This window comes from Pseudorca crassidens, chromosome 20, assembly GCF_039906515.1.
Source record: "Pseudorca crassidens isolate mPseCra1 chromosome 20, mPseCra1.hap1, whole genome shotgun sequence".
Taxonomy (NCBI): Eukaryota; Metazoa; Chordata; class Mammalia; order Artiodactyla; family Delphinidae; genus Pseudorca; species Pseudorca crassidens.
The window spans coordinates 55,602,809-55,630,381 of record NC_090315.1 but is presented as its reverse complement, the minus strand read 5'-3'; the positions used below and the strand labels follow the sequence as shown (position 1 = coordinate 55,630,381).

At 47.9% G+C, this 27,573-nt stretch overlaps 1 protein-coding gene across 1 annotated transcript in view; it reads right to left on the bottom strand.

Annotated features, from left to right (window-relative positions):
* BCO1 (beta-carotene oxygenase 1) overlaps positions 1-27,573 on the bottom strand; it is a 157,687-nt gene that overhangs the window by 12,166 nt on the left and 117,948 nt on the right. Inside the window, exons 23-30 of the mRNA XM_067719486.1 lie at positions 25,859-25,883; positions 24,226-24,523; positions 20,411-20,539; positions 10,624-10,753; positions 8,885-9,032; positions 7,182-7,329; positions 4,683-4,906; positions 1,880-2,137 (exon numbers count right to left, since the gene is read on the bottom strand). Coding sequence (XP_067575587.1) covers positions 1,880-2,137; positions 4,683-4,906; positions 7,182-7,329; positions 8,885-9,032; positions 10,624-10,753; positions 20,411-20,539; positions 24,226-24,289 — 1,101 coding nt within the window. The 5' untranslated portion in view covers positions 24,290-24,523; positions 25,859-25,883. The remainder of the gene's footprint in view (positions 1-1,879; positions 2,138-4,682; positions 4,907-7,181; positions 7,330-8,884; positions 9,033-10,623; positions 10,754-20,410; positions 20,540-24,225; positions 24,524-25,858; positions 25,884-27,573) is intronic.

Here is a 27,573-nt window from a genome sequence, read left to right as displayed (position 1 = left end):
TCTTTAAGGAAGAGATCAGGTCTTGGCAAGAGCATCAGCATCAGGCTAGAGCTCAGGACCTCTGCTTTATTACCAGCCCTTCACGCTCATCTGCTCTTCCATCTGCAGCGCGCAATGGCAGCGCGCAATGCTGCCTTTCCACTGGGTCGTCATGGGTTTCCTTCCAAATGAGTTAAGGGAAGAGTGAGTTGATTTAAATGAAAACATGATTTTGTAAATGTTAATAGAGGTGATAGGAAATACAGTGAAAATCATGACAGAGATACACAAATGACTGCAGCTGGGGAAATGCTGGAGAGAGGAGAAAGGACCCAACTCTGGAGTTGGACAAAGCTGGGTTCAGATGCGGGTCTTCCGCCCACTGGTTGGGAGGTGCCTGAACTCCTGCATGGAGGAGCCTGGAGGGTGAGAGAAGCCTCCCTGGGCATGGAGGAGTGTCTTCTGTTCCCTAGGCCTGCAGGGCCCTGAGAGAGGTCAGGGTGACCCTCTGGGACTCTTTCCAGGAGTTAGGCCTGCTCGGGAGATCCGCAGAGTTATACCCCTTACCAGCTGCAAGGAAGGGTTTAGAGCCAACCTTGGCTCTGCCACCGGGCTGTGTGACCTTGGGCACATTCCTTAACCTCTCCGTAAAATGAGGCTAACCTGAGGATCTCTCCCATAGATTGTTTTGATCATTAAGTTAGGTAGGGAAAATACAATGCTTAGCAAAGTACCTGGCACATAGAGTGCATTGAGTAAGGATGAGCCATCAAAACTGAATTGAATTGAATTTGGATTCATTTAAATTAATTAAGTCATGAAGTCAGGAAGTTCTGGAGCCAGAAGCCTCTGTAGCCTTTAAAACCAAACCCAGAGCCCTGGCAGCATCAGCCTAATTAAGGATAGCGTCTGGCCCAGGGGTCATTTTTAATGTAAGAACAGGACTGTTCAACATCAGGGAGACGGGTAAGCAACTGGTGATGAATCCCCACCACGGACTGTCAGGCCAATATTTAAAATGATGTCATAGAAGAATATTTAACGTCATGGAGAGATGTCTACATACACAAGTAGGTGGAAATAGTATGTATAGCAGTAGACTAAATAGTAGGTACATATTCAGCCATGAAAAAAAATGAGGCCCTGATACGTGCTACAACACTGATGAACTGTGAAAACATGCTTCGTGAAAGAGGCCAGCCACGAAAGACTACATATTGTATGATTTCATTTATATGAGATATCTAGAATAGGCAAATACACAGAGATAGAAAGTACATTAGTGGTTACCTGGGGCTGGGGGGGGATGGAGGGCTTGGGGGGTGGGGAGCTGATGGTTAAAGGGTACAAAGTGTCTTTTGAGGAAATGAAAATGTTTTAAAATTGCTTGTGCTGATGGTTGTACATTCAACTCTGTGAATATGCTAAAAACCATTGAATTGAACACTTTGTTTTGTTTTTTTTAAGATTTTTTTTTAATGTTGACCATTTTTAAAGTCTTTATTTAGCTTGTTACAATGTTGCTTCTGTTTTATGTTTTGGTTTTTTGGCCGGCAGGGCATGTGGGACCTTAGCTCCCTGACCGGGGATTGAACTCTCACCCCCTGCATTGGAAGGCGAAGTCTTAACCACTGGACGGCCACAACTAACTGAAGCCCGCTCGCCCAGAGCCCATGCTCTGCAACAAGAGAAGCCACCGAAATGAGAAGCCCGTGCACCGCAATGAAGAGTAGCCCCGCTCGCCGCAACTAGAGAAAGCCCGCGCGCAGCAACGAAGACCCAACATAGCCAAAAAAAAAAAAAAGAAAAGAACAGCTCATTTTGAATTTCAATATTAACGAAATTAGAGCCAAAGTCACTTCCTGAGTGGGCTCACATCTCCCAGGACTCAAGCCATTACCTTGTCCATGTGGAGGGGCACTGCAAACCTCTTGAGGGCTGGGACGGAGGTGAGCCTGGAGTTCTCCTCGAAGTTCTTGTTCAGGTTGGCCAAGTAGAAGAGCTGGTAAAGGCTGCTGTCCTCGTAGGCAATGACGTCGAACAGAAGGCAACCGTCCTCTTCGTAGGCATTGACGTGATGAAACACCACCATGGGGTCCGTGTAAAATTTGGTCAGCACGGGCTTCCTCGTCCTTTGGTCAATGATGTGAATGTAAGTCTGAAAGGAGATGCACATCAGTGGTCAGCTCTTCCTCTGCAGGCCCAACACAGCGGCATCAGGCAGGGGACAAGACCCAGCCCTGCCATCCACTTGCTTGTGACCCTGAAGCATTCCCTCCCCTTTATGAGCCTCTCTGTACCACCTCCAGACACACGCAGAAGTGCTGAGGGAGGAGGGAAGCTTTGCTGCCAGGGCCCCTTCCTCACCAGGAGGACAGTACCCAGGGAGATACAGGATCTGAGAGTGTACCGTCTCCCCAGCATTCACTTGACTGTGATCCAGGTGGGCAGCGACAGGCCAGCTCCCAGGCCAGGCCAGGTTGGGGAGAAACAGTCAGGTCCAGCCCTCTAGGGCTCCTCAGGCCCCATTGGTGGCCAGCGCCCCTAAAGCCCCTCCTGGGTCCCCTCTCCTGACCTTTGCCCGCTGCAGGTGTGGTTTTCCCAGTAACCCGGCAGCCCTGGAGGGCTGCGGTGCTGAGTGACTGGTCTAGTCAGGGAGCCTACGTGAGTATCGGCTCATTAGGCATCCTCAGGCACCTCTGGGTGTCACAGGCAGTATCACTCTGGGTGTCAAGTAGCCATATCTGCAGCCCCAGTTGCCTAATCCAAGGAAGAAGGGGTATTTTCTTTCGTTTGGCAGCTCTGGCCTAACCATCCTCCTTCTGAAAGGAGGGAGGGGCTGCTCCAGGCTGCCATTTCCCCACCTCCTCTGGCTCATTGCTTCTTTCTCTCCTTTCCCAGAATCAGGCTTTGAAGTTAAGTGGGGGAGGGGCGAGGAGTAGTGTACAGAGGAGGAGGGCATTGGGAGGGAGGGTGGGTTTGGGGAGGTGAACACAGGCGTGGTTATTGTAGGCTTTCTTCCTCATAAACCCAATCCCAGGGCCAGCCGCAGGGACTTCTTGGAAAGTGCTCCAAATGCATTCCAAAGCCCTTCCCAGGGCTCTGTGCCCCGTCCTTGGGGGCTCTGTCTTCTCACTGTGGGACTCCCCAGGGCCAGAGGTCCCCAGGGGCTGCAGACTGGAGGCCTAGGGGGCCCCGACACTCCTGCTGGCGGGACGCTCGTGGTCCTGCGGAGCAAACCCACTTCTGCAGGCTCCCTGCTGGCCCCCTTGCCCAGCTCATTCAGTCCACAAACATTCATATGAGGGCCGAAGACACATCAGGCACTTTCGGGGGAACTGGAGAGATAAAATAAAACCACCCGCCCACCTTCATGGAGCGTATAATTCAGTGGGGGTGAGGCCAAGGTCAGTGATCAATATATACAACACGTCAAGGATGACGGATGAGCACGACTGAGAAAATGGAGTGGGGGATGGAGAAAGCCTGTCGGGGGCTGGGGGTTCTGTGATAGACAGGCGGACCTCAGGGACGGGGGAGCGTAGAGCGAGACCGGGATTGATCAAGGGAGGAAGCCATCTGGGGAAAACCATTCCAGGTGGCGGGGACACAAAATCAAAGGCCCTGAGGCAGGAACGTGTTTGGCAGTTTTGAGGTGTAGGTGGCGACCACGTGAGCAGGAAGCCAGCGGTTGGGATGAGGGCATGTGGGCCTTTATGGGCTGGTGAGTGAAGCCTTTGGATCCTATTCTGAGGAAGACGGGAAATCACCAGAAGGTTCTGAGCAGAGGAGGGATCTCGCCTAACCCCTTTGTTCCCTCGAGGACCTCACTCTCCTCCTTGAGAATACAGGCATCATAGAGGCGGCAGTCACACACGGGACACATATTTGCATGGGAACATGAAGATGCACGTGCTGCACAGAAAGAGGAGTAGAAGGGTGTCGGATGGATGGTGGTGACTCCCTCTGGAGGGGGCTGGACGGGGAGGTGGGAGGAAGGAGACTTGATCTGTTGCTTTCTACGCTTGCGTGCTATTTGAATAGATGACACGGAGAATTACTTGATTATTTTTCACAAGTAACAAGAGCAAATAAATACTTACATACACCTATACACGAATAATGTATTCATACCCACATGTATACACACATGCAGACATCACATATACAGGACACGTACATGACAGGCACACAGATATTCTGAGCACTCCACTCAGGTGTACCTAAACTGAAGACGTTTCTGTTACACCATCCGGTGGGACGCCCTATCATCATGATGTCTAAATAATCTGTGACATCCCCTCCCCGCCCCCCAGCAGGGATGCTGAAAGGGCCTTGTCAATGGGTGGCAGAGGCTGGAGGAGGCCAGGCGCCGCTCAGGGCTGACGAGCAGTCCCTTTGCTGCTGGGCGAGTAGGGGCTGCCTTGGATGCTGAGGCTGCCTCGCCCAAGGTCCCACGCTCTTCTGCGGATGGTCTGCTCTACTGACTTATGGACGTCGGGGCATAAAGGCCCAGCCCCTTGCCCTAACTGGGGACCACTGTGAAGGACCATCCCAGCTGCAGAACTCGCTGGAAGGTCGGCTCATGCCTCTGGGGAGACTGCGTGGCAGCTGAGGGCCTCCCTCCTGAAGCCACCGCTGCCTGCTGACCTCCATCTTGCTCTCGCCATCCTCGTGCTGCGGGGTCGCCGGCCCTGCCTTACCTTGTCCTCCCTGTGGAAAGCCAGGCAGGAAGCCCAGCTCGCACCCCGGAGGTAGGCAGTTGCCATCTTGAGGATATCCATCTTGAAAGGCTGCTCGAGGAAAACGATGTAGCTTTCAGTGACTCCGAAGCTGTGGTAATAGCTCGGGGAGAGGAGCGAGAGCGAGGCGATGGAGCAGAACACCTCCATGTGTTTCAGGGGGCTCAGCCCCTTCTTCCTGCCCCCTAGAGAGAAGCCAGCCTCAGGGGCAGCACAGGGCCTGGTGGCCCCCGACGGGGCCACCGTCTCCTGCAGCGCGGCCTCTCAAACCCACCCGGCCACTGAGAAGAACCTTTGAATGAGAGCCGACAGCAAACGGGGTGAAGGGGCTGCTGCCTGGCTGATGTAGGGACAGGGCCCTTCCCCCGTGAGATCTGGTCTGGCATCCAAAACCACTGCATCCCCAGGCTCTGGGCCTCTGGACCGCGGGGCCTCTGGGCCAGGCGTGTGCAACTCCAACACAGGGCTAACCCAGCCTCCACCTGTTTTCTACGTAGAGGTTTATCTGGACCGTGGCCCCTGCAGGGTCCACGGCTGCTTTGCTTTCGAGATTCAGAGTTGAGCACACGCAACGGAGACCATACAGGCAGCAAAGCCTCAAATACTTATTTTGTGGACGTTTACGGAAAACATTTGCCAACCCCTGCTCTGGAGCAATGTTCCTCACTTTCACGTGCACGCGGATCATCTGGGCGTCATGACAAAATGTGGAGTGTGACTCAGCCTGTGGGGTGGGGCCCGAGGCCCTGCATTTCCGTCAAGCTCCCAGGCAGTGGGCTAGCTTCCCAAGGTTAGGCTTTGATGTGTTACTGAGAACCATCATTTGACGTGTACTTCACGGGGTTTCTATGAATTTCTTTTGGCATTGCCCGTTCTGAAACACCTGGGAATGAGACTAAGTGTCTATGGTAATGTGACAGATTGTGACAGTCAAGGTAGGCTGTACGATTCCCATTTTACAGGTGGGAAACTAGGGCTTGGTGGGACGCTCCATCATTACAGCCAGAGGCACAGGGTTAAGCCGGAAAGACACAGGCTCCTTAGCCTGGCTGCCTACTCTGTTATTAGAGGGAAGGGAGAGAACAAGGGAAATCCTGCAGGAGTCCAAGTACCTTGCTCAGCATCCAGCACGAAGGTGCTCAGAACTATTCTGTTTTCTTTTTCCTCTGCAAGGATGAGTCACCCGCTGGCCAAAAGGCCTCCCAACCCAGGCCTGGGGCTGGGTTATAATGAGTTACATGCAAGCGTCGCCACCTTTCTTGTGGCCACCTGTGCACACTGTAAACAGCTGGCTGGTGGGAGGGATGCTCTGGGTTGTGGGGCAGTTCTTTTCTTCACCAAACCAATGGAACACAAAGCAAACTGAAAGGAAAGGCACCCGGGCCTGGGAGGCAGGACACAGGTGTGAATCCCAGCAAAGCTGCCAGCCTGGACCAGGTGTGCAGAGGGTACCTCCTGTGAGCCGTGCGCATGTCACCTGATGCCCCTGGGACTCGCAGTGCTCTGTAATATGAGGTGGCAAACTCAAATGGCTAGACCACCCCCAGGTCTGCATTCTAGGATCCCAAGCCAGACCCTATATCCCTTTATTGGCTTAATTAATGGCAGTTCCATTTAACAAGAGCATTGTACCTTCTGACCTCCGGGGCTCCCATCTGCCAGCAGAGCCTGGAATCTGCTGGGGGGGGGGGCGGGGGGGGGCTCTACGGGACTGTGAGGGAGGGGAGCCAGCAGGGATCACAGATGGAAACCAGCCTTCCTAAACCAGAAGGTCTAGCCAAGCACCCTCATAGTTCTGTCTCCTGAGCCTGCGCAGCCACTCTTGGAGGCCTGGTCTCCTGGGTGTGGCTCCCAAGAGAGTCCTGGACAAATAAGGTCTAGGAGCCCCGCCCTCCTCCCCCTCAGGAACATAATCGGTCTGGGCTCCACGCTGGGTTCCCGCCCCTAAATGGAGAAGGTCCAGGAGGCCAGCAGAACAGGGTGGGGATCTGGAGTGAGTGCCAGCAGGGCTGAGCTCCCTGAACAACCCTGGGAGCCTGGCTTCAGGCGCTGGGATGAAAGAGGACAGCACAGCCCTGACATACAGAGGTTTGTCAGAAAACTAAAAAAAATGAATGAAAGAAAGGAAGGATGGCTGGATGGCTGCATGATGGCTGGATGATGAATAGATTAATGGATGGATTGATAGGTAGATGATTAATGAATAATGGATAAATTAATGAATTAATGAACAGGAACCTAAAGAAAAGGAGGTTGGAATAGCAAAGGGATTCACTTCTTCCAAAAGGAAGCCTAGCATTATTTCTTTTCTCCTAAAGGAGAAAAGTGAGTTCACGGTCCTCTGAATCATCTGTGCGGGTAAGTGTCAGATTGAGTGCTGTGTTATCAACCAAAATCAGAACTCTTCCGAAAGAGCCACCCTTGGTGTCTGTACTCCATTACAGCCTCAGAATGACCCACCTGATACTGTGGCAGGGATCTTAAAGATCACATATTTTGTCTTCCCCTTGTCCACGATGGACATACCAATGTTGAGAACATTTCCAGCGTCATCATAATGAGGATGTGATGTTGCCAGATTTACAGCCACATGTTTACGATAGTCAACCTGCAAAACATGACAGCCACCTGGTTTTTGAAAGGGGAAAGGGTGAAATCCTATGAAAAGCTGACTGACTCCAGGTTCAGAGAGATGATGGTTATTTTTGCACATCTCCTGATCTGAAAATAAGGCAGACATCACCTTTAAAGGAGATGTTTCCTCTTGCAACCTGATGTAACCTCGAGGGGGCCTCCCACAGCTAATAGGCTGCAGGGGACTTGGTGAGCTACATGTGTTTTCTCTGACAGCTGTTCCTACCCTGCCACCTGGCCTTGCCGGCAGAGAGGCAGCCTTAGGGCTAATCTTGGCCACTTCTTTGGTGAAGCTATTTAAATTCTCCCCTTTTGCATCCCACAGAGGCATAAATCTCCAGGCCTCTCTCATAGGGTTATTCTGGGAACAGAAAGGTTACAAAAACATTTGGTCAAAGGGAAAAGAGACTAAGGAGCTCAATAATGATCCCGACTCCTAACAGGCCACAACCATACAGCAATGGGGTGGCCCGGGAGCCAACTGCCTGCCCTTCTTCCCCCAGAATAGCACAACCTCCTCCAGCCAAAAGTCAGGCAATACCTCGTTCTCTCCTAGTAATTCCTCTCTGCAGCTCTGTGGAAAGCATACATCAGTTGGACCTACGCCGCCTAGCCTAAAAGGAGCTGGACGTAATTTCACAGCTAAGGAAAGCACTCCTTCCAAGGGATCGTTAAATTGTATTGCAAAGACATCCAGGCTTTGAACTGCCAGCTGGAGAAAACTGAAAGTGGGTCTATTGATCTTCACGAAAATGTAGACTTGATTCTACCCAGGAAAGGTATCTGCTTGGGCACTGATTTTTGCACCCTTGCTCTGTGCCTAATGCCTCCCTCTTCAGGTCAATACAAGGCAGGGCTGCTGGGAGTCCTGGGTGGCCCAGTATAGTCATTCATTCAAATTTCCATTGAGGTGCCACTCAGTGTCAAGGAGTATGGACGCTGTTAGGGGTTGAATTGTATCTTCCAAAAAGATATGTTGAAGTCCTAACCCCTGGTGCCTAAATTTGGAAATAGGGTCTTTGTAGATGTAATCAAGTTAAAAAGAGGTCATTCTGGATTAGGGTGGGCCTTCACACAATAATTTGTAGCTTTGCAAGAGATTGGATTACAACAATTATTCGTTGTTCCTATAAACCAAGGAACAACCACCAGAAGCTGGAAGAGGCAGAGAAGGATCCTCCCTTAGAAACTTCAGAGAGAGAATGGCTCTGCCGATACCTTGATTTCAGACTTCCAGCCTCCAGAACTGTGATAGGATACATTTCTGTTGTCTTAAGCCACCTAAGATACATTTCTGTTGTATTCCTTTGTTATGGGAGTCCTAGGAATGAATACAGACACAAAGATGACAGGACACAGTCCTGCTGTAAGGAAGCTTAGAATCTAGTGCTAAGTGCTGAGCTGGGAGAGCCCAAGACCCAAGGGCATCAGAGGAGGGCTCCTCTGTGAGTTCCTGCAGGCTCCTGGCCTCCTGCAGGGGGTCCCTTTCTTGAGTCAAGAACTGAGGCTGGCTGTAGATTTACTGATACCTTCTCCAGGGTTTCCAGGGTCTGGGGATTGATTTTCCTGATGTAATTGGTCTCTGTGGTTGCATAAAAGTCTTCTCCACACTTCATGATGTTGATCAGACAGTTGTCTGTGAAATCAGGGATGGTGTGGGACAGGTAGGGGAAAGCTCTGGGGAGGAAGCAAGTCAACGGGGTCAATGGCTGTGTCCACCCAGCTGGAAAGTTCTACTCGAGATGGTTTTAATTTTCCCACCATTTAAAACACTCTACTTCAACTAAGGGAGAAAAAGTACTGGGTCCTAATGGGTTCCTTGAGGAATCCTGAGGACTCAGAGATCAAGTTACCCAAAAATACCACCACATTCAATCAGCTAAGGAGGGAGTCAGCTGAGACAACAAGGCTGCCCACTGAGCCCTCCTGGGCTCCCCAAATCCAAAAGTCTCCTGCACCAGAGCCATCAAGACCTGGTGGATTGTTCTGAAGTATTTTAAGAAGCTCTACAGAAATCATATTCATACCCATAACAGCCCCCCAAAGACTAGCAAACCAGCTAAGCTGCTTTGCGCAGGAATGTGAGCCCACCCTGGTTACCCAACTTTGTCCAGGATATTAGATTTTTGAAAAAGAAGAGTAAACTAATTATGAGTTAAGAACTGATCACTTGATTAGAAGGCAAACTCAAAGCAGGAAGTCCTGACCCCGTGTACTGGTTAGTGCTCCCCCTACTGGCAAACAGTGTAACAGCAAGGAGGCCCCACAGGCTGCAGTTTTAAATTCATTCCCTCCCCCTCCCCCAGGCTCCTCCCCCAGGCTCCTCCCCCAGGCTCCTCCCCCAGCAGGGAATGGGAGTTCCCCGCTTGCTGTGTGCCGGACTCAGCACTGGACGCTAAGACTGGAGAGATGATGTCATTTCTGGAAAAGTAGAAGCCAGCCTCCCTCTCTGGGCCAGTCTACCCCTAAGACATTTCACAATCCTTCTATGTCTAAAGAGTATCAGAAAGGAGGTACTGATGGCTGGCCTGATTCCCTGGCCAACAATGTAAGTGTCGAACATGTATGTAATACATTCATATACATCACAACCCAGATGATTTTAACTGTATACAACTGAAAATTTCCCCCATCCTTCCTCTCATCAGTTCCCCACTTCCCTCATGCATCCTTCCAGAGTTTCTGCACATACGAAAATAAATCTAGATTTCCCCGTGCCTTCTTACACAAATTATAGCATACTATATGCTCTTTCTACACTTTGCTTTTTTTTTTTTCCACTTAACAGTATATCTTGGAAATCTTTCATTTGGAACATAGAGAGCAACCTCATTCCTTTATTTATACCTGCCTGGCATTTTCCTGTAGTGTTACTGTGATTTATTTAACCACTCCTCTGTTGATGATCATTTGAGTTATTTTCAGTTCCTCCTCATAACAAATAATTCAGCCATGAATAACCTTGTACATTTGTCATTTCAGACACAAGCAAGTACCCCTCTGGACTGAAGGGAATGTGCATTTGTAATTTTGGTAGATAATTCCAAAGTGCTCTCCCACCAGCTATGTGGGAGAACACCTAACAAATCTGTCAGATGCTCTTTGCCTCTCCTGCTGTCAGTGATCAAAAACTGCGTAGCGTATGTGGTCAAAGGCCATCACGGGAAATTTTCCACCCAACCTACAGACAGCTATCCAGAGCAAACGCTGGTTGTTTTGACTGCAAAGGACATTGGAAAGCAGGACTAGATTCAAAATGGACAGTTACTTGGAAAATATGTTTTTGCAGGGGTCCGGATAGGCCATTGTTCCAAATTCTGACACCACAATCCTGTTTGCTTCAATATTGGCATTGTAGGTATCACTTCTCAGGTATTTGCTCCTGTAATAGACTTCACCTGAAAGAGAAGCAGCAGAATCATCCCAGAATGACACCTTTACAGGGCTTTGAAGTTGATTTCAGCCATTCCAGGGATTTGATGGGCAGCGGGGGGGTTGGGGGGGAGGGGGTAGGGAGTCCACTGGGACAGTCCCTTTAATGTGTGTGCTAGATAAAACAAGCATTTGGAGGGAACTCTCACACACATTTCAGCAAGGTTGAGACTCACAGCAATATGTCCAGGTAAGTATTCCTGTTCCCAGCCCCATCTTCATAGGAGGGAACTGAGGCTCAGAAATGTTCCATCCCGTTGCCCAGCATCACCCAGAGAGGTGCTGACCCAGGCCATCAACCACCCCTTCCACCATATTTGTATCTTTCCAGGTAAGGTCCAGATTTGGAGGATTAGTCCAGAAGGCCCCGTACTTAGGCTAGGTTTCTCCAGGGCCCAGTTCAGTTCTGGGGGCCCTACACTGGCAATTTAGCCCCTGGAGTAACATTTCATATCTCTTTGCAACCAGGGAGCACCCTTATACCCAATTCTGCACACAACAGAGGGTCAGTACATGTGTTCATGACACTGCAGAGAATCTGACTCACTCCAGAAAAGCATGGACTCTTGACTAGTCCACCAAGACCAACCTGAAAATATACCAGATGGTTCTAGACCTATATTAATTTCCTATGGCTGCTGTTACAAATGATCATAAATGCAGTGGCTTAAAACAACACAAATTTGTTATCTTACTGTGTTAGAAGACATCGTCTGAAATGGGTTTTACAAGGCAAAAATCGAAGTGTCAGCAAGGCTAGTTCCTCCTGGAGGCTCTAGGGGAGAACCTAGAAGCTGCCTTTATTCCTTGGCTTGTAGCTGCATCACTCTGAGCTCTGATTCGCTGTCACATCTTTTCTGACTCTGACCCTCCTGCCTTCCTCTTTCCTTTATGACTACACCGAGCCCACCCTGATAATCCAGGAAATCTCCCCATCTCAAGGTCCTTAACTTAATCACATCTGCAAGACCCTTTTACCATGTAGAATAGCACATAATATATTCAAAGTTTCCTTCTGGGGAGAGAAGGGGGAGGGAAGGGGAGAGAGGGGAGAGGAGAGAGGGGAGAGGGAAGAAGGGAGAGAGATATGGAGGGAGAGAGATACATATACTTTTCGCGGGTATGGGTGAGTCAGGAGAGGCTTCACAGAGGAGATAGCACTTGACAAAGCCCTTGAAGGATAAGTAGAATTGAACTGCAACAGATCCGGGAGGTGGGGCTAGGAAGAGGGTCAGGTGTTCCCATGGACTCTCCCCAGAAAGTCTGTAAGCAAAGACCTAGGGGTGGGGAGTACAGCCCACTTCCTGGAAGGGCTAAGTCAGTGTGGGCTGGAACACCAGGCACTTGGGAGCAGCAGGCATGAGATGAGGCTGGGGTTCAGGTGGGGACCTTACTAAGTCTTCAGGGCTGTGAATACTGAGGCCTTTGACCTTTGTAGTGGCCTATCCGGACCCCTGCAAAAACATATTTTCCAAGTAACTGTCCATTTTGAATCTAGTCCTGCTTTCCAATGTCCTTTACAGTCAAAACAACCAGCGTTTGCTCCGGATGGCTGTCTGTAGGTTGGGTGGCTCATTTGAAACCTCTAGGGTTTTTTGTTTTGTTTTTTTTTTTTTTTTTGCGGTACGCGGGCCTCTCACTGCTGCGGCCTCTCCCGCTGCGGAGCACAGGCTCCGGACGCGCAGGCTCAGGGGCCATGGCTCACAGGCCCAGCCGCTCCGCGGCACGTGGGATCCTCCCGGACCGGGGCACGAACCGGCGTCCCCTGCAATCGGCAGGCGGACTTGCAACCTCTGCGCCACCAGGGAAGCCCCTCCTCTAGAGTTTTTGTTTCATTTTATTTTGCCATTAGTTAGCAAATGACATTATGTTGACTTTTCCCCTCTAGAGAACACATTCCTTGCTGTAGTATAACCTATGCTTCCAGGGTTGGTACAATGATAACATGCAAAAAAGTAGGACCCAGGATATACTGACAGTTTGTTCCCATAAAAAAGAGGTTCATCAGAGAAACGCCCATCATGTATCCACTGTCACAATGATGGCCTTCAAGGAGAGACTGAATCCCAAGAAATTCCTGCCCAGGGCCTTTTTATATTTTCAGGAGAGGAAGTGAAACTAAGAGCTAACATTTATTGAGCATGTGTGTGCTAATCACTGTGAGGGCACTTTATGTGTATTATCTGGTTTAATCCTCTGAACATAAGAAGTATGTAGAAGACTCTAACTAGAAAAGTATTCTTTAGGGAAAAAAAAATCAACTTAATGTCATTTGCTAATTAACAGCCAAATAAAACAAAATTTAAACAACACTTGAAGGTTTCAGATTTCTTACAAAATGAAGGGCAAAGGGCTTGGGCACTCACAACCGACCCTGCAGGCCCATTTCCCAGCTAATAAACTGAGGCACAGAGATGTTAAGTACCTTGCCTTAAGCCACACAGCTAGCGAGTGGTAAACTGGACTCAAAAGCTGGCAACTGGAAGATCCTGACACAGCGACCACGTCAATTGACCATTCTATCTGTTCCTTGTTATTAAAAATATACCTATAGAAATATGCTACCATAACTGTATGGTTTGGTGAAGTTTCACAAACTAAACCTACCCATATAAACTACTTCCTGATCAAGAAACAGAATGTGAGCAGCCTTTGGGAAGGCCGCTCATATCTGATCCTGTACTAGCCTCCCCGATCCCAACCCTGCAGGGGAACCACTATCTTGACTTCCAACAGTCTTGCTTAGTTTTGCCCTCAGGGTTGCGTTTTCACCTCTGTTTCCAAAGGATGTGAGTGTACGTTCCAGCAGTGATGACTCCAACCTGTGCATTTAAGTGGCAACAGCAACAATAATGGTAACACTCGTCATGATAAAATTAGAAGAGACCATGAAAGACCTTCTGGTGCCTTCTCCAGTCTTCAGGAGGTAAACTGTGTGTCAGATGATCATCTGTTCTCTTTGCAAGCATCTTTCCAGGGGTGGCTACTGTACATCAGGATCTCTGAGATATTTGGTGGGGGGAGCTTTGTTCCTGGGGCAGCGGAAAGGAACATGGAGGAATGGTTAGGAGCAAGGGCTCTGAGTCTAACTGGGCCTGGGGTTCATGCATTTGATCACTATTTGTTAAACACCTGGATGGGCCAGGATGTGAGTATGTAATGGTGAGTGGGACAGGCAAGATCTCCACCCCAAGTAGGTTCGAGTCTCCACGTGGATATGAATCCTTGCTCCATCATCTACCGGCCATGCACTTGACCTTGTGTCAAAGGCAAGCCTCAGTCCCCTCTGCTCTGACATGAGAACCCTGATACCTTCCTCACAGAGCTGCTATAACATTTAAGGCCTGTAAAGCACTTAGCACATAGTAGGTGCTCAATAAAAAGCTACATATGCTAGTCAGATACAGTAGGTAGCTGGGGCAAGGCTTTGGCTCTGGGCAAGTCCCCATCCAAGCCATGTGACCTTGGGTGAGTCCCTTTATCACTGAACCTCAGTTTCTTCAACTGCAAGCTGGGGATCATACAGTCCTCCCCAACTAGGGTTGGCAGTTTTAAATGAGATGGGACGATAGAAGGAGTTTGGCTCCCTGGCGCGTAGCATGCACGTGATAAGTGATGGCTGCAGTTCTGCATTCTCCAAAATCCTGGAGGCAGGAAGACTCACCTGGGGGCTGGTGAGGCCACACCTACTGGTCTTCATGCTACACAGGACCAGCTTTAAGGCCACTCTGGTCTCCCCTTGAGCCAGCCTGCCCTTCACGGTCACTCTCTCTGAGGGCTGCCACCCATAGGTACTGGCTAATGTGCTTTGCCTAAAATGCTGAATTCTGTTCATATGAAACATAAACACCCAGCCCAGGCTGGTTGTCAACAGGCAGCCCATATCCCAGCACCAGAGCAGGGAGCGCTCAGAGGGCCATGGGGAAATGTGTCTCTGGGATTACTCAAGGCTGACACTTACTTTGAGATTGAGATTAAAGAAGGAGGCACGGAGCGTTCTCTAGCACCCTGCTGTCGGGAGCCCAATTAACCACATTCCTTCTAAAGGGACACAAGTAAACAGACGCGTTCCCGCCTGGGATCTTCCAGAACTGGGTCAAGTGTTATTATTTGGTGGGGCGGGAGATATACATATATATATTTTTTAATTAGAAAAAAATTAAAGCAAACTTTCCAAAAGACTACACTGGAGCTACAACAGTTGAAAAAGTCAGTTTGGGAGAGGCTTTGTGCCCCTAAATCTCTGTGACTCTGCTGTTGGTAGGAATGTAAATTGGTACAACCATTATGGAGAACAGTATGGAGGTTCCTTAAAAAACTAAAAATAGAGCTACCATATGATCCAGCAATCCCACTCCTGGGCATATATCTGGAGAAAACCATCATTCAAAAAGATACATGCACCCCAATGTTCATTGCAGCACTGTTCACATAGCCAAGACATGGAAGCAACCTAAATGTCCACTGACAGAGGAATGGATAAAGATGTGGTATACACACACACACATACACACACACACACACACACACACACACAAAATGGAATATTACTCAGCCATAAAAAAGAATGAAACAATGCCATGTGCAGCCACATGGATGGACCTGGAGATTGTCATACTGAGTGAAGTAAGTCAAACAGAGAAAGAGAAATATTGTATGATATCACTTATATGTAGAATCTAAAAAGATGATACAAATGAACTTATTTACAAAACAGAAATAGAGTCACAGATATAAAAAAAACAAACTTATGGTTACCAGGGGGAAAGTGGGGGAGGGATGAATTGGAAGATTAGGATTGACATATACACACTACTATATATAAAGCAGATAACTAATAAGGACCTACTGTACAGCACAGGGAACTCTACTCAATACTCTGTAATGACCTATATGGGAAAAGAATCTAAAAAAGAGTGGACATATGAATATGTATAACTGATTCACTATGCTGTACAGCAGAAACTAACACAACACTGTAAATCAACTATACTCCAGTTTAAAAAAAACATCTCTGTGACTCTGACTCTTGGAATTCACACGTTCAAATCCTCACGGGACACCAACTTTGCCTCTTATTGGAAAAGTATCAAATGTGCTGCTAAGAGGGACCTGGGTTGACTCATCTCCATGCCTGCTTTATAAAAATTTTCCATTTTGAAAGAATTTTAGACTTACAGAAAAGAGCGCTCCTGTACACCCTTCACCCGGCTTCCCCATCTCCACTCTGCCTTTTTTATTCAAATCTTTTTTAGTTTTTTAAAGCATTATCTTCTAGTGACTTCTCCTGAAGGCTATGAGTCATTTTCCTGTCTTTTGCTTTCTTACTTTCTTCCTCCAGTCCTTTCTTCCTGGTTTGGCACTAATTTCCATTCTCCATGCTAGCTGTGCACTAGAACCACCTGGTACTTTTAAAAAATCATGGAGGCCCAAGCCCCAAACGACCAGTGTGCTCGGGGTCATCTGGGAAGCGTGTTGGAAACATAGATGCTCTATCCCTACCCTTCAAGCCCTGGGTGGGGTCTCAGGATTCACAACCTAAATGAGCATCCTGGGGAATTCTGGTACAGGAAGCCCACAAACCACCTTTTGAGAAATACTGGCTTTGTGTTACCTGCAAATCAGAGAACCCTGATTGCATTGTCCTCTTAAATTGGGTATGGTAGTACTTAACATTTTTGGTTTATATTTCCACTGTTAGACACTGGGGAGCCATTGAGAGTTCAAGAGGAGAGGAGAGACGACGCCAGGCCGTGCTACACCAACACTGGCAATCTGGCAGCCTCAGGAGGATTAGGCTGGAGAGTTGGGGAGAGATGGTAGCTGGCAGGAGTGGGGAATGGGGGCAGAATTGCATAATGCTTAGGACTTAGGATTCTGGATTTAAAGAGCATTGAGTTTATAACTGACTACCACTGCTTCTTAGCTGTGTGCATTTGGGTAAGTTCTTTGGCTACTCTGGGCCTTAGACGCCCGTCTGTAAAATCAAGATAGTAACAGTGGTCCCTTCCCCAGGAGCTGCAGTGAGGGCTGAGTCGTGGATGGCCATGAACCACTTAGGCCAATGGCCAGCAAGCACTCCCTGTAGCAAGTATTGAAGAGATGGACTGGGGAAGTATTGCCTCCTTCTACCAAAACATCTTCACCTTGCTTGTGTCATTTCAGCTCCACAGAGTTCCTAAGTGCCCCTGTGGGCCAGACCCTGTGCTAAGTGATGAAGATACAACAACCTGAACAGGGACCCTGCACTCTGGGGCCCCCGCCCTAGGCTGGAGAACGGCACACTGATCATTGCAAAGCAGAGTGGGGCCACACACCCTTGACACACGCCCAGGTTCAAGAGCAGGACAGGCAGGGGAGGGCGAGTAATTGGCTATAGTCTCCATTCCTCCCACTTTCTAGCCAATTCCAGATTATGAATAGAACTGTCTTTCATGCTGCTTTATTGTATATATTTAAAATTTTCTGCATATTATGATGTTTTCACACCTTAAAAAAACTTTCTGGCTGGAACAAGACTGTGTCTCCCTGGACCAGACAATTCTTAGAGGCAGGAAAGAGCCCAGTATGTCTTTGATATGCAAACTAACCAATCCTCCATCTGGTCCATACACCCCCGGAGACAATGTCCCTCCGCCTTAATCAGCCCAGGACTGAGTACCAGGCAACTAGGAACCATCCCTCTAGCCCAAAGTTCACTGAATTGTTCACCTAGCCAGTCCTAGGCTGTTCACTCTGCCCTTTCCTGCCTTGCCCTCAGAAACCCCAATAAAGGCCTCAGTCTCAGAGTTCACCCCGCTCCTGTCTTCTGTCTCCTGTCCACCCTGGTGTCTTTTCCATGTGCCCTGAGCCACTCGCCTCCTGTCTCCAGCACCTGTGGATAGAATAACCTTTGTTTTCCTGAGTCTCTCTGTGTCTCCTCTTGTGGTTGCACCTGACCGACCATCTCAGAAAAGAACAGAAAACAGCTACTTGCCTCTGACAGTAAACTTTTAGTTTGAAAACCTACTAGAAGCTTTTAGAAAGTCTAAATAGTATGGGATAACTTTGGTCACTGGCCCGTTTAGCCCACTCAAGGGTTTTGGTGGACAGCAGCCATACTTCTGTAAGACGGCTAGGGCTCGGTCATCCCCTGCTGGTTCCCTTGTCCCTGGATTCTCTACTGAAGGATACCATTTAAGCATCTGCCATTTCTCAGAGGTATGTGTGTATGTGTGTGTGTGTGTGTGTGTGTGTGTGTGTGTGCACACGCGCACGTGTGTGCTGGGCTGAGGACAGGAGAGAAAGCTGCAAACGAACTCCAGACAAGTTCAGATCCCACCCCTACGTCAGTGACTTTGGATCAGTCACCTAACCTCCCTAAAGTTTCAGTGTCACATGTGCAAGGAGACAAGAGTACCCCCCCCCACATGAATGTGAGCTCGGAAATGGACCATGAAGAACCTGGCAGCAGGTGAGGCAGGGCCTCAGAGAAGGGACGCCTCTCAGACACCTCATCCAGAACAGCACTTCTGTCCCCAGGAATCACTGGGAACTTCTGTTTAGGAAAAGAGGGGACTGTTAAGGCTCAAGGCTGTTGGGAAATATGGAACTACCCACCCTGTAGCTGAGTCACAGTAAAAACTGTGAGTTTTTGCAAACTCGGAGCTCATGGCATTCACACACGGTGTCTCTTCATGAAATGCTAGAGTAAGTTGCTGGCGGAGTCCGCACTCAAAAAATAATTGCCGACTAGCTTGAAAGAGATGACAGTCATGTGAAAATTATAGCTAACGCTTATGGAGCACATATGATGAGCCGGGCATTATACAAAGCCCCTCACACGTATTAATTTATTTAAATTCCACATCAATTCTACGGGACATGCTACTAATAGCCCCATTTTACAGATGGGGAGACTGAGACACAGATAGGGTCAGTAACTTTGGCCAAGTCACACAGCTTAGGTATGTGTTAGTTAGCATGGTGGAGCTGGGATTCAAACCCAGCAACAGTGATGGTGGTTTTTATTTTATTTTACTTTTCAATAAATTTATTTACTTATTTTTTGGCCGTGTTGGGTCTTCGTTGCTGCGCGCGGGCTTTCTCTAGTTGCGGCTAGTGGGGGCTACTCTTCGTCTCAGTGCGCGGGCATCTCACTGCGGTGGCTTCTCTTGTTGCGGAGCATGGGCTTTAGGCGTGCTCCACGGCATGTGGGATCTTCCACGACCAGGGCTCAAACCCATGTCCCCTGCATTGGCAGGCAGATTCTTAACCATTGTGCCACCAGGGAGGTCCTATGATGGTGGTTTTTAATCAACTGAGCATCTACCAGGCATCAAATCCTTGCTGGACACCTAGTACTTCTGATCATCACAAAAGCTTTCCAGGGAGAACGATCAAGCTCCTTTTACTGATGAGGAAACTGAGGCCCAGGGAGGTGGAGTGGCTGCAGCTTGCCCAAGCTGGAACACAGGGGTCAGAGTAAACTCTCACCACGCTGAACCCTACCACATGGCCCTGAGCCTGCTGAAGCCTCCCAGAACCCACTCCAGACCTTTTAAGAACCCGGCTTGTACTTTGTGACATAAATCAGCTCAATGACCAATAGCACCTCCTGAGTCAGTCATCTGAACTCGGAATTTCACTTTAGTTGCGGCACCTCCTACCTTCTGCTCTGTGTTCAGTGTCTTCTCAGGGACATGACTGACCTGGCTCTCCCTGCCTGGTGAGCAATAGGCTCACTTTGTTCTTTTCAGCTCTACACTCCTATTTTAATTTGATGTGTGTCTGATTCCAAAGCCTGTAAACTTCCACCTGTCCCTGCCCACCTTACTGAGAATGCATATTATTTTTCCGGTTGAACTCGCTGAAAAACAACCCTGGCCACCTTTCCAGGGAGGTTTGTGCTTGTGGTGGGCTGAATGATGGCTTCCCAAGATGTCCACATCCCAATCCCTGGAAACTCTGAATACTTTACAGGGCAGTAGAGACTTTATAGACGTGATTGGGTTAAGGATCTTGAAGTGGGTGATTATCCTGGATTATCTGAGTGAGCCTAGAGTAATTACAAAAACTTTTATAAGAGGGAGACAGGGGACTTCCCTGGTGGTCCAGTGGGTAAGACTCCACGTATGCGTGCCACAACTAAGAGTTTGCATGCCGCAACTAAGAGTCCACATGCCGCAACTAAGAAGTCTGCATGCTGCAACGAAGATCCTGTGTGCCACAACTAAGACCCTGAGCAGCCTAAATAAATAAATATTTTCAAAAAAAAGAGAGAGAGAGAGAGAGACAGGAGAGTCAGACTCAGAGAAAGGGATGTAATGATAGAAGCAGAGAGACAGAGAGAGAAAGAGAGAGACCACAAGATGCTATGCTGCTGGCTTAGAAGATGAAGATGGGGCCACAAGCCAAGGGATGCAAGTGACTTCTAGAAGCTAGGAAAAGCAAGGAAATGGATTCTCTCCCTGGAGCCTCCAGAAGGAATACACCCCTGCCGACACCCTGATTTTAGCCCAGGGAAATACATTTTAGACATCCGACTTCCAGAACTGTAAGAGAATTAAATGTGTGTTGCTTTAAGCTACTCCATTGGTGGTCATTTGTTATGGCAGCTATGGCAAATCACACGGTGCTCTTACCGTCTCTGATTGTGAAGCTGTGGAGCAAGGCCAGGCCATCGAACCAGTGGTTGTATCTGGTCTCGCCCACTGTGTGCATCCCAGGCCCATTGCGGAGCAGGGTCCCCTGCAGCCATGCTGGAATCCTGCCTGGTGAGAGAAAGAACATTTAGTTTCCAGTTCTGCACCTAAACCAAAAAGCTAAAAGAAGTGGCCATACAGCCCCTGTACCACTTGCTGCATCTGTTCATTTCCAGAAAGAATATGTCTGGCATTGTGCTAGCGCTGAGGATACCAAGATGAACAGGCATCATCCCTGTCTCCAAGTTGCTCCCCATTCATTAAAAGACAAAAACAAAGGAAAACACTCAAAATACACTGTGCTAAAGGCAAGGCAACAGACTCAGCAAGGGTGCTGCGTGGAACAGAACTCCACCCTGAAATTGGGTGATAGCAGGAGGGTGAGGAATGTTTCCTGAGGAGGCGACCTGGTTGAGTTTTGAGGGGAGTAGGTGTTTGCCTTGCAAAGGCCTGAGGAGAGAACATTCTAGAGCTGTGCTGTCCAATGTGGTAGCCACCATCCCCGAGTGGCAACTGGGCACTGGAAATGTGGCTAGTCCCAACTGAGATATGCAGTAAATGTGAAACGCACACCACATTGCAAAGACTTAGTATGAAAAAGAAATGTAAAACATCTCATTAGCAGTTTAAAAATATTAATTACATGTTGGTCTGATAACATTCTGGATATGTGGTATTAAATAAAATATACTATTAAAATTAATTTCATCTGTTTCTTTGTATTTCTTTGAATGTGGCTATTAGAAAATTTTAAATTACACATGAGCAGGCGTTATATTGCCATTGGACAGCATTGCAGGTGCTGTTGGGGTCCCGCCCCTGTCCCCTTGGCATTCACCTCTCCCTGAAGGCTGCTTTCTGCAAATACCTACAGCTCTCCACCTGAGGGCTTTGTTCTCACTGTGGAGCAGCTCTGCCCACACGTGGATGAGCTGGAAGCTCACTGGAGAGTTAATGCCCATGAAAGCTGCTCTCACCCAAAGATGGATGGGATGCTATGGGTCAAAGGCCACCACTTCCTTGCCCTCGGCTGACACAATGCAAGGCATACTTTATGCTTTGTCCAGAGGATTCGGCTCCAATGATTCCTGGTGGTCAATGGCTTGACAATGTCTTCTTCATTGGCTTCCCTCCCAGTGTTCCTTAGGAAGCACATCCCAAATAAACGACTTACACCTGAATTCTTATCTCTGGAGAAACCCGAACTCAGAGATCAAAGACCAATTCAAAGATCAGGAGATGTGCAAGTTGCTTAGTAAGAGCTGGCCTGTAACTTTCAAGTGAGGACATCATAAATATTGCGGCTGGAGAGTTAAGTAGGGCCAAGCGACCAAGGTCAACAAGACCACACCAAGCTTTGATTTGGTGCTCAGAAGAATGGGACACCTTTGATGGTTATAACAGGGAAAATAGGATCAGATTTTTTTTGCGATTTTAAAAATTGAGATAAAATTCACATAACATACAATCCACCATTTCAAAGTGTACAGTTCAGGATTATTATTCTTTTATGAACATTTACAATGTTGTGCAACTATCACCACTAACTCCAGAACATTTCCATCACCCCGAAAAGAAGCCCTGTTCCCATTAGCAGTCAATCCTCATCCCCCGCTCAGCCCCTAGCAACCACTAATCCACGGTCTGTCTCTAAGGATCTGCTTCTTCTCATGTGATCAGATTTGGGGGTTTCAAAAGTTATTTCTGGCTATGGTGTGGAGTGTGGACGGGAGGAGCCAGAGGGAGGTGGGAAGGCCAGAGAGAGGAACAGGGTAGCAGCAGTGGGGATGGAGAGAAACCAATGGAACAAAGGGACTTAGAGTTTGACTAAATGTATGGGGAAGGGGAGGGGAACACTCAAAAAATGCAGCCAAGTCTCTTGCCTTGGGTGGGATTATTCACAGAGACTCAGGACACAGAAGGAGCAGGTTGAGGCAGAGCAGGGAGAGATGAATCAGCATATATTAAAGCCCTAGACATAATAAGAAGACCATTTATTGAGCACTATGTGTTTTAATAGATTAAATCATTTAGTCATTGCGGCAATCTCATGTGGTAGGTACATGTTGACTTTATTAGACGTGAGAGGAAACTGAGTCAGAAAATGCTTAAGTAACTCGCCAAAGAAGCCTCAGAGCCAAGAATGCGCAGCTGGACGTGAAGCCAGAGCCTTGGCCTGGCCCCCCGGGGCAGACGTGTCCACACAGGCACAGTGTTTAGTGAGCTGTCTGCCAGCGGACGCTGACCAGCTGATTAGACGTGACCCAGGGCTGGAGGCCTGCCCTAAGCTGGAGCCTATCCTCTGCTGGCCGCCGGGACTCAGACAAGTTGCTGCTTCTCCCTGGCCCTCGGCTTCACACCTGCGCAGTAGGGAGGCCTGATTTACAGCAGTGGTCCCCCACTTGGAATCACCCAGAGGGCTGTAAAAACACAGGTTTCTGGGCGCCACCCCCGGAGTATCTGATTCAGAGGGTCTGAAGTGAGGCCAGGAATCTGTGATTCTAACAAGAGCCCAGGGGATGCTGATGCTGCAGGTCTGGGGTCCATCCTCTGAGAACAGCTGATCTAGATCTAGAGGTTCATTCAGCTTCTCAGGTCCTAGGATTCTTGTTTTCTAAAATTCCCAAGCATTTCCACGCAGTCACTAAACATGAGCTGTAAAGGGGTATAATGGCAAAATGTCCGTGGTACCCCAGAGAATAAAAGGATAGGCATCAAGGATCCCTTTTTTAAAAATAGAAAGTTAACAGTAAGTGTATATTTGTTTTTTGAAAAAGTATTTATATGTAAAATCTATTAATAGATCTTTGTACTCTCTATATTTATGTATCTTTTAAAAACTTAAATAGGCTCAGATATTAATAGTGCCTAAGAGATGGAAATACAGCTGAGTTTTATTTCCCTCTGTGTTCTCATTTGCACTTCCAAGTTTTATGCGTAATATAGACACGCATATAGATTTCACATTACCTCTGTAATCAGAAAAAATATACATACAACCTTTTTTTTTCTTTCAAAAGCCACCCAAGGCAATTCCTCAGCTGAGAAGCTCCAATCTGACTTGCCTCACAAAGGGCACTGTTGTCCTGTCCTTGTGAAAACTGTGCATCTATCCAAAACGGTGGTGTGGCTGAGCCAACTCCCTCTCTGTTTCAGCACCACTCCTGGGACGGGAGAGTTCAGATCCACTTACTGCCCTGCAGAGTCTAAACAAAATGGTCCCACGAAAGTGGCCACTAAGAAGAGGTGGAGAAAACCCATGAAACGTAGATTCCTGAGGAGGCTCCCACCCTGGCCTCTGCAGGTACTCGCATCCTGAAATCGCACCTTCTAGGAAATCACATCGGGCTCCGCGATGCCCCCCAGCGCGCATGTGCAGCAGTGGGCGCTCCCACGCGATTCTCTTATTACTTTGAAATTAACTTAGGACGCGCACATTTTTACAAATATATCACGCACTGGGGATGGAGCACGATTTGCAAAAGAATCCCATTGTCTGTATGCCAATTGCAGCAGTCCCGGGACTTTTCTCCTGGAAATAGTGAGAACGACTCTCTCTCCTTGAAAACTGTTATAATGCATAAAAGCACAACTAGTTCTTCACAGAGAATATATCTAGATTATGGATCATCTTCTCTCTATATACCGCTTTTCAGATTTTTCAAAAATAATTTATAATAAACATTACTTTTATAAGCAGAAAAAAAGTGTACATCTAAACATATAAGTACCCATCGCTTATAGAAAACGCTCACCTGTCACTCTGGCCCTCAGAGGCTCCAGTTGTTCCTTCTTATTTCTGCCAAATATTATATCCATCGTGCAGGGCGATGAGCAACAGTGGTATTAACAGTGAACAGACGCTCCTCTGTGTTCAAGGCGACTGCTCCTGGCCCCTCCTTGCCTTCCCGTCCTGCTCTCCTGCAGCTTCCTTTACATCTCCTTCCCTTCTGATGCCACTCGTTTCTCCCTTTGCTTTCCACTCTCCACTCTCCGCTCTCCGCTCTCCAAGGGCCTGGGATCTCTTCGTGCACATGGTGGTGGGAAGCTGCACTGGCGTTATTTATGTTTGGTCAACGGTCAATTCCCCAGCCATGTGTCCCAGTTAATCTTTAATTCTCTGATTGTGTCCTCAACTCTCCCTTTCCACTTCCACTTTTGGTTGAATCAAGAAAAGCGAGTTTCTTGCTGTGTTTAAGCTGACAGGATCCGGGGGTTGGGGTGGCGGGGGAGGGATAAATTGGAAGATTGGGATTGACGCATACACACTACTATATATAAAATAGATAACTAATAAGGACCTGCTGTATAGCACATGGAACTCTACTCAGTACTCTGTAATGGCCTATATGGGAAAAGAATCTAAAAAAGAGTGGATATAAGTATATGTGTAACCGATTCACTTTGCTGTACACCTGAAACTAACACAACATGGTAAATCAACTCTGCTCCAATAAAAATTAAAAAAAAACAGCAGGTGGGATCATTTAGCAGTGCGTTCTGCTTAGGACACCTGGATTAGGGCAGCCCAGAGTGCATCAGTCACGTGAATCCCTACTGCGCAGCATGGGAACTCAGTTTGCCAGAGAGGGAAAGTATTGTTTTGTTTTGTTTTGTTGTGAATAAAGGTCCCTGAGCTTCCTCACCACGCTCCCCAGCACTCAGAAAGAAAAAAATCATATGTAAAGAGCAACTTAATTATACTTCATTTTTTGGAGAAGTAAACATAAAATGTTTCATGTATCCATTTAAACAATAAATTCAGGGAACCAAAAACTCTACTCAGGAACTACAAGGAATAGTAAAAAACAAACTTCAGCTCCAACTTTCTGGCCCATCAAGAGGGAGGTAGTATGCCTGTATTTGATTTTAAGGTTCCCCTACATTCATGAATCTCGAGGTGATGCCATTGCCTAAAATCCATATTCAACTTGCTATGAATGTTGGGTGATGAGTTACTGGCCTCACCTTCGCTCATGCTGCTTTAAGAAAGAACCAGCTGTTCCCTCTCTGGGTGGAGTGAGAAAAGCTGGCCTTTATGCAGCCAGCTGGGTCTAGTAGTATCAGGGCTGGGCCCAGACTGTTCCAGGATCCCAGAGCTCAGTCCTGAGAGCAGCATGGCCTGGCTTTGCTCCACCCTGGCTGCACATTCCAATCACCTGGCGGGAGCTTTAGCAATGCCCGTGCCGGGCCCCACTCCAGACCCACCCATTCAGAGTCTCTGAAGGTGCAGCCCAGCCCTCAGTAGTCTTAAAACTTCTCCAGAGTATTCTGCTTTACACAGCAGGCCCTGGTTAAGAAGCCCTGGTCCAGGGGAAGATGCTACGTGTTTGCGTTAATACCAGATTCACGTTCCTCCCTTTTCTGTGTCTGGGGTATGTTACTTACCCTCTTTGAGCCTCCATTTCCTTATCTGTAAAACAGAGGTATAACAATATTAAAATCTCAAGGTTATTCAAAGTCAAGGGTCTAGCAAAAGCCCTCGTCCCCGCACAGTTAGTGTCGGCCTTTCTTCCCTGCTATCTCTGAAGGCACTTCCCTGTGATCCACATTTTCCATTCAGTCCCACAATAGCTTTGCCAGTTTATTCTGCTGTCTGGTGTAAACACGTGTAACCATGTCAGGGTTATTTATTCCTAGGTTGTGAACGCTGAGTCCTTGTGAGGATTAAAGGAGAATGTCTGGCATACCTTGAGTGCTTGGGAAAAAATTACTCTACCAAGGGCGGCATCTCTGGTGCAGAAGAAAAAAGCTCAGGGCTTATGGGCATCAAAAGGCCTGGGCTGGAATCTCAGGCCCTAGGATCTAAAACTGTGATTTGTCACATGACTCCTCTGAACCTCACCTTATTCTGCAAAACAGGTTGGCGATGCCCTGTCACAGGGTTTGTTGAGAGGATTAGATTGAAGTTGTATAAGTGAAAACATGACCGTATTCTCCTTTCTTGTCCATTTTGTGTATTCAGAAGAGAAATGGTCCCCATCCATCAAGAATATTCTCTGAGTCAAGTACTTGGTGAAGCCCTCTGCATGTACTGGCTTGCTCTGGCCTTATATAATTCTATGAGATGCGTGTTCTTAGCAGTGTTTTGGGGATGAGAAAACTCAGGGACGACAACCAGGTTGCCTTAGATCACACAGCTGCTAAGAGATCGAATTAGGAAGCAAAGCCAGGAAGTCTGACTTCGAAATATATACTCTGACAATTCCACACAGCTCCAGAGCATGAGGGATGTTTGCTAGGTTTCTACCGAGTGAAGTGAAGGGTGGAGGACGAAGAAGGCCAGTCTTGGGTTGATATGATTGCCTTGTTATGGAATATTGAGCAAGCTCCCTTCATTCAGGTCCCAGCTGCTCCTCAGGGACAATGCTATGGTGAAACAAAGGACTTTTTCACGATGGTGATAATAACTTGATCATAACAATAGAAATCTATATATTTTCTAGGGCTGCCATAACAAAGTGGCACAGAAAGTCATCTTCCCAGTTCCAGAGGCTGGGAAGTCCATAATACAGGTGTCGGCAGGGTTGGTTTCTTCTGAGACGTCTCCTTAACTTGTAGACGGTCTCCTCACTGTGTCCTTACATGGTCCTCCCTCTGGATATGTACATCCCTGATGTCTCTGTGTGTCCACTTTTCCTCTTATAAGGATACCAGTCAGTTTGGATGAGGGCCCACCCTAATGGCCTCATTTTAACTTAATCACCTCTTTAAAGGCTCCACCTCCAATGCTGTCACATTCTCAGGTACGGCAGTTAGGACTTCAACATATGAATTTGGGGGTGAACACAGTTCAGCCCATAACAATATCATGACAGCACGATGAGTTAATGCAAGATACTTTGGCTGAAAGTAACAGAATATCTGCCGACACACCAAAGATGTGCATTTATCTCAGACATCAAGTCACTTAGGGCTCCTGGCGGGCTCAGAAGCTCATTTGGGTCATCTCACGAGGCTCCCACCTCCCACACTGTCATCCTCAGAGGGTTGGTTTCTCATTCTTGGGCTTGTTCACTTTTGCTTATGAATGATTGCCTTCCCTCCAGGAATCATGTCCTTGCACAATAACTACAAAAGTAAAGAGATAAGATGGGGAAGAA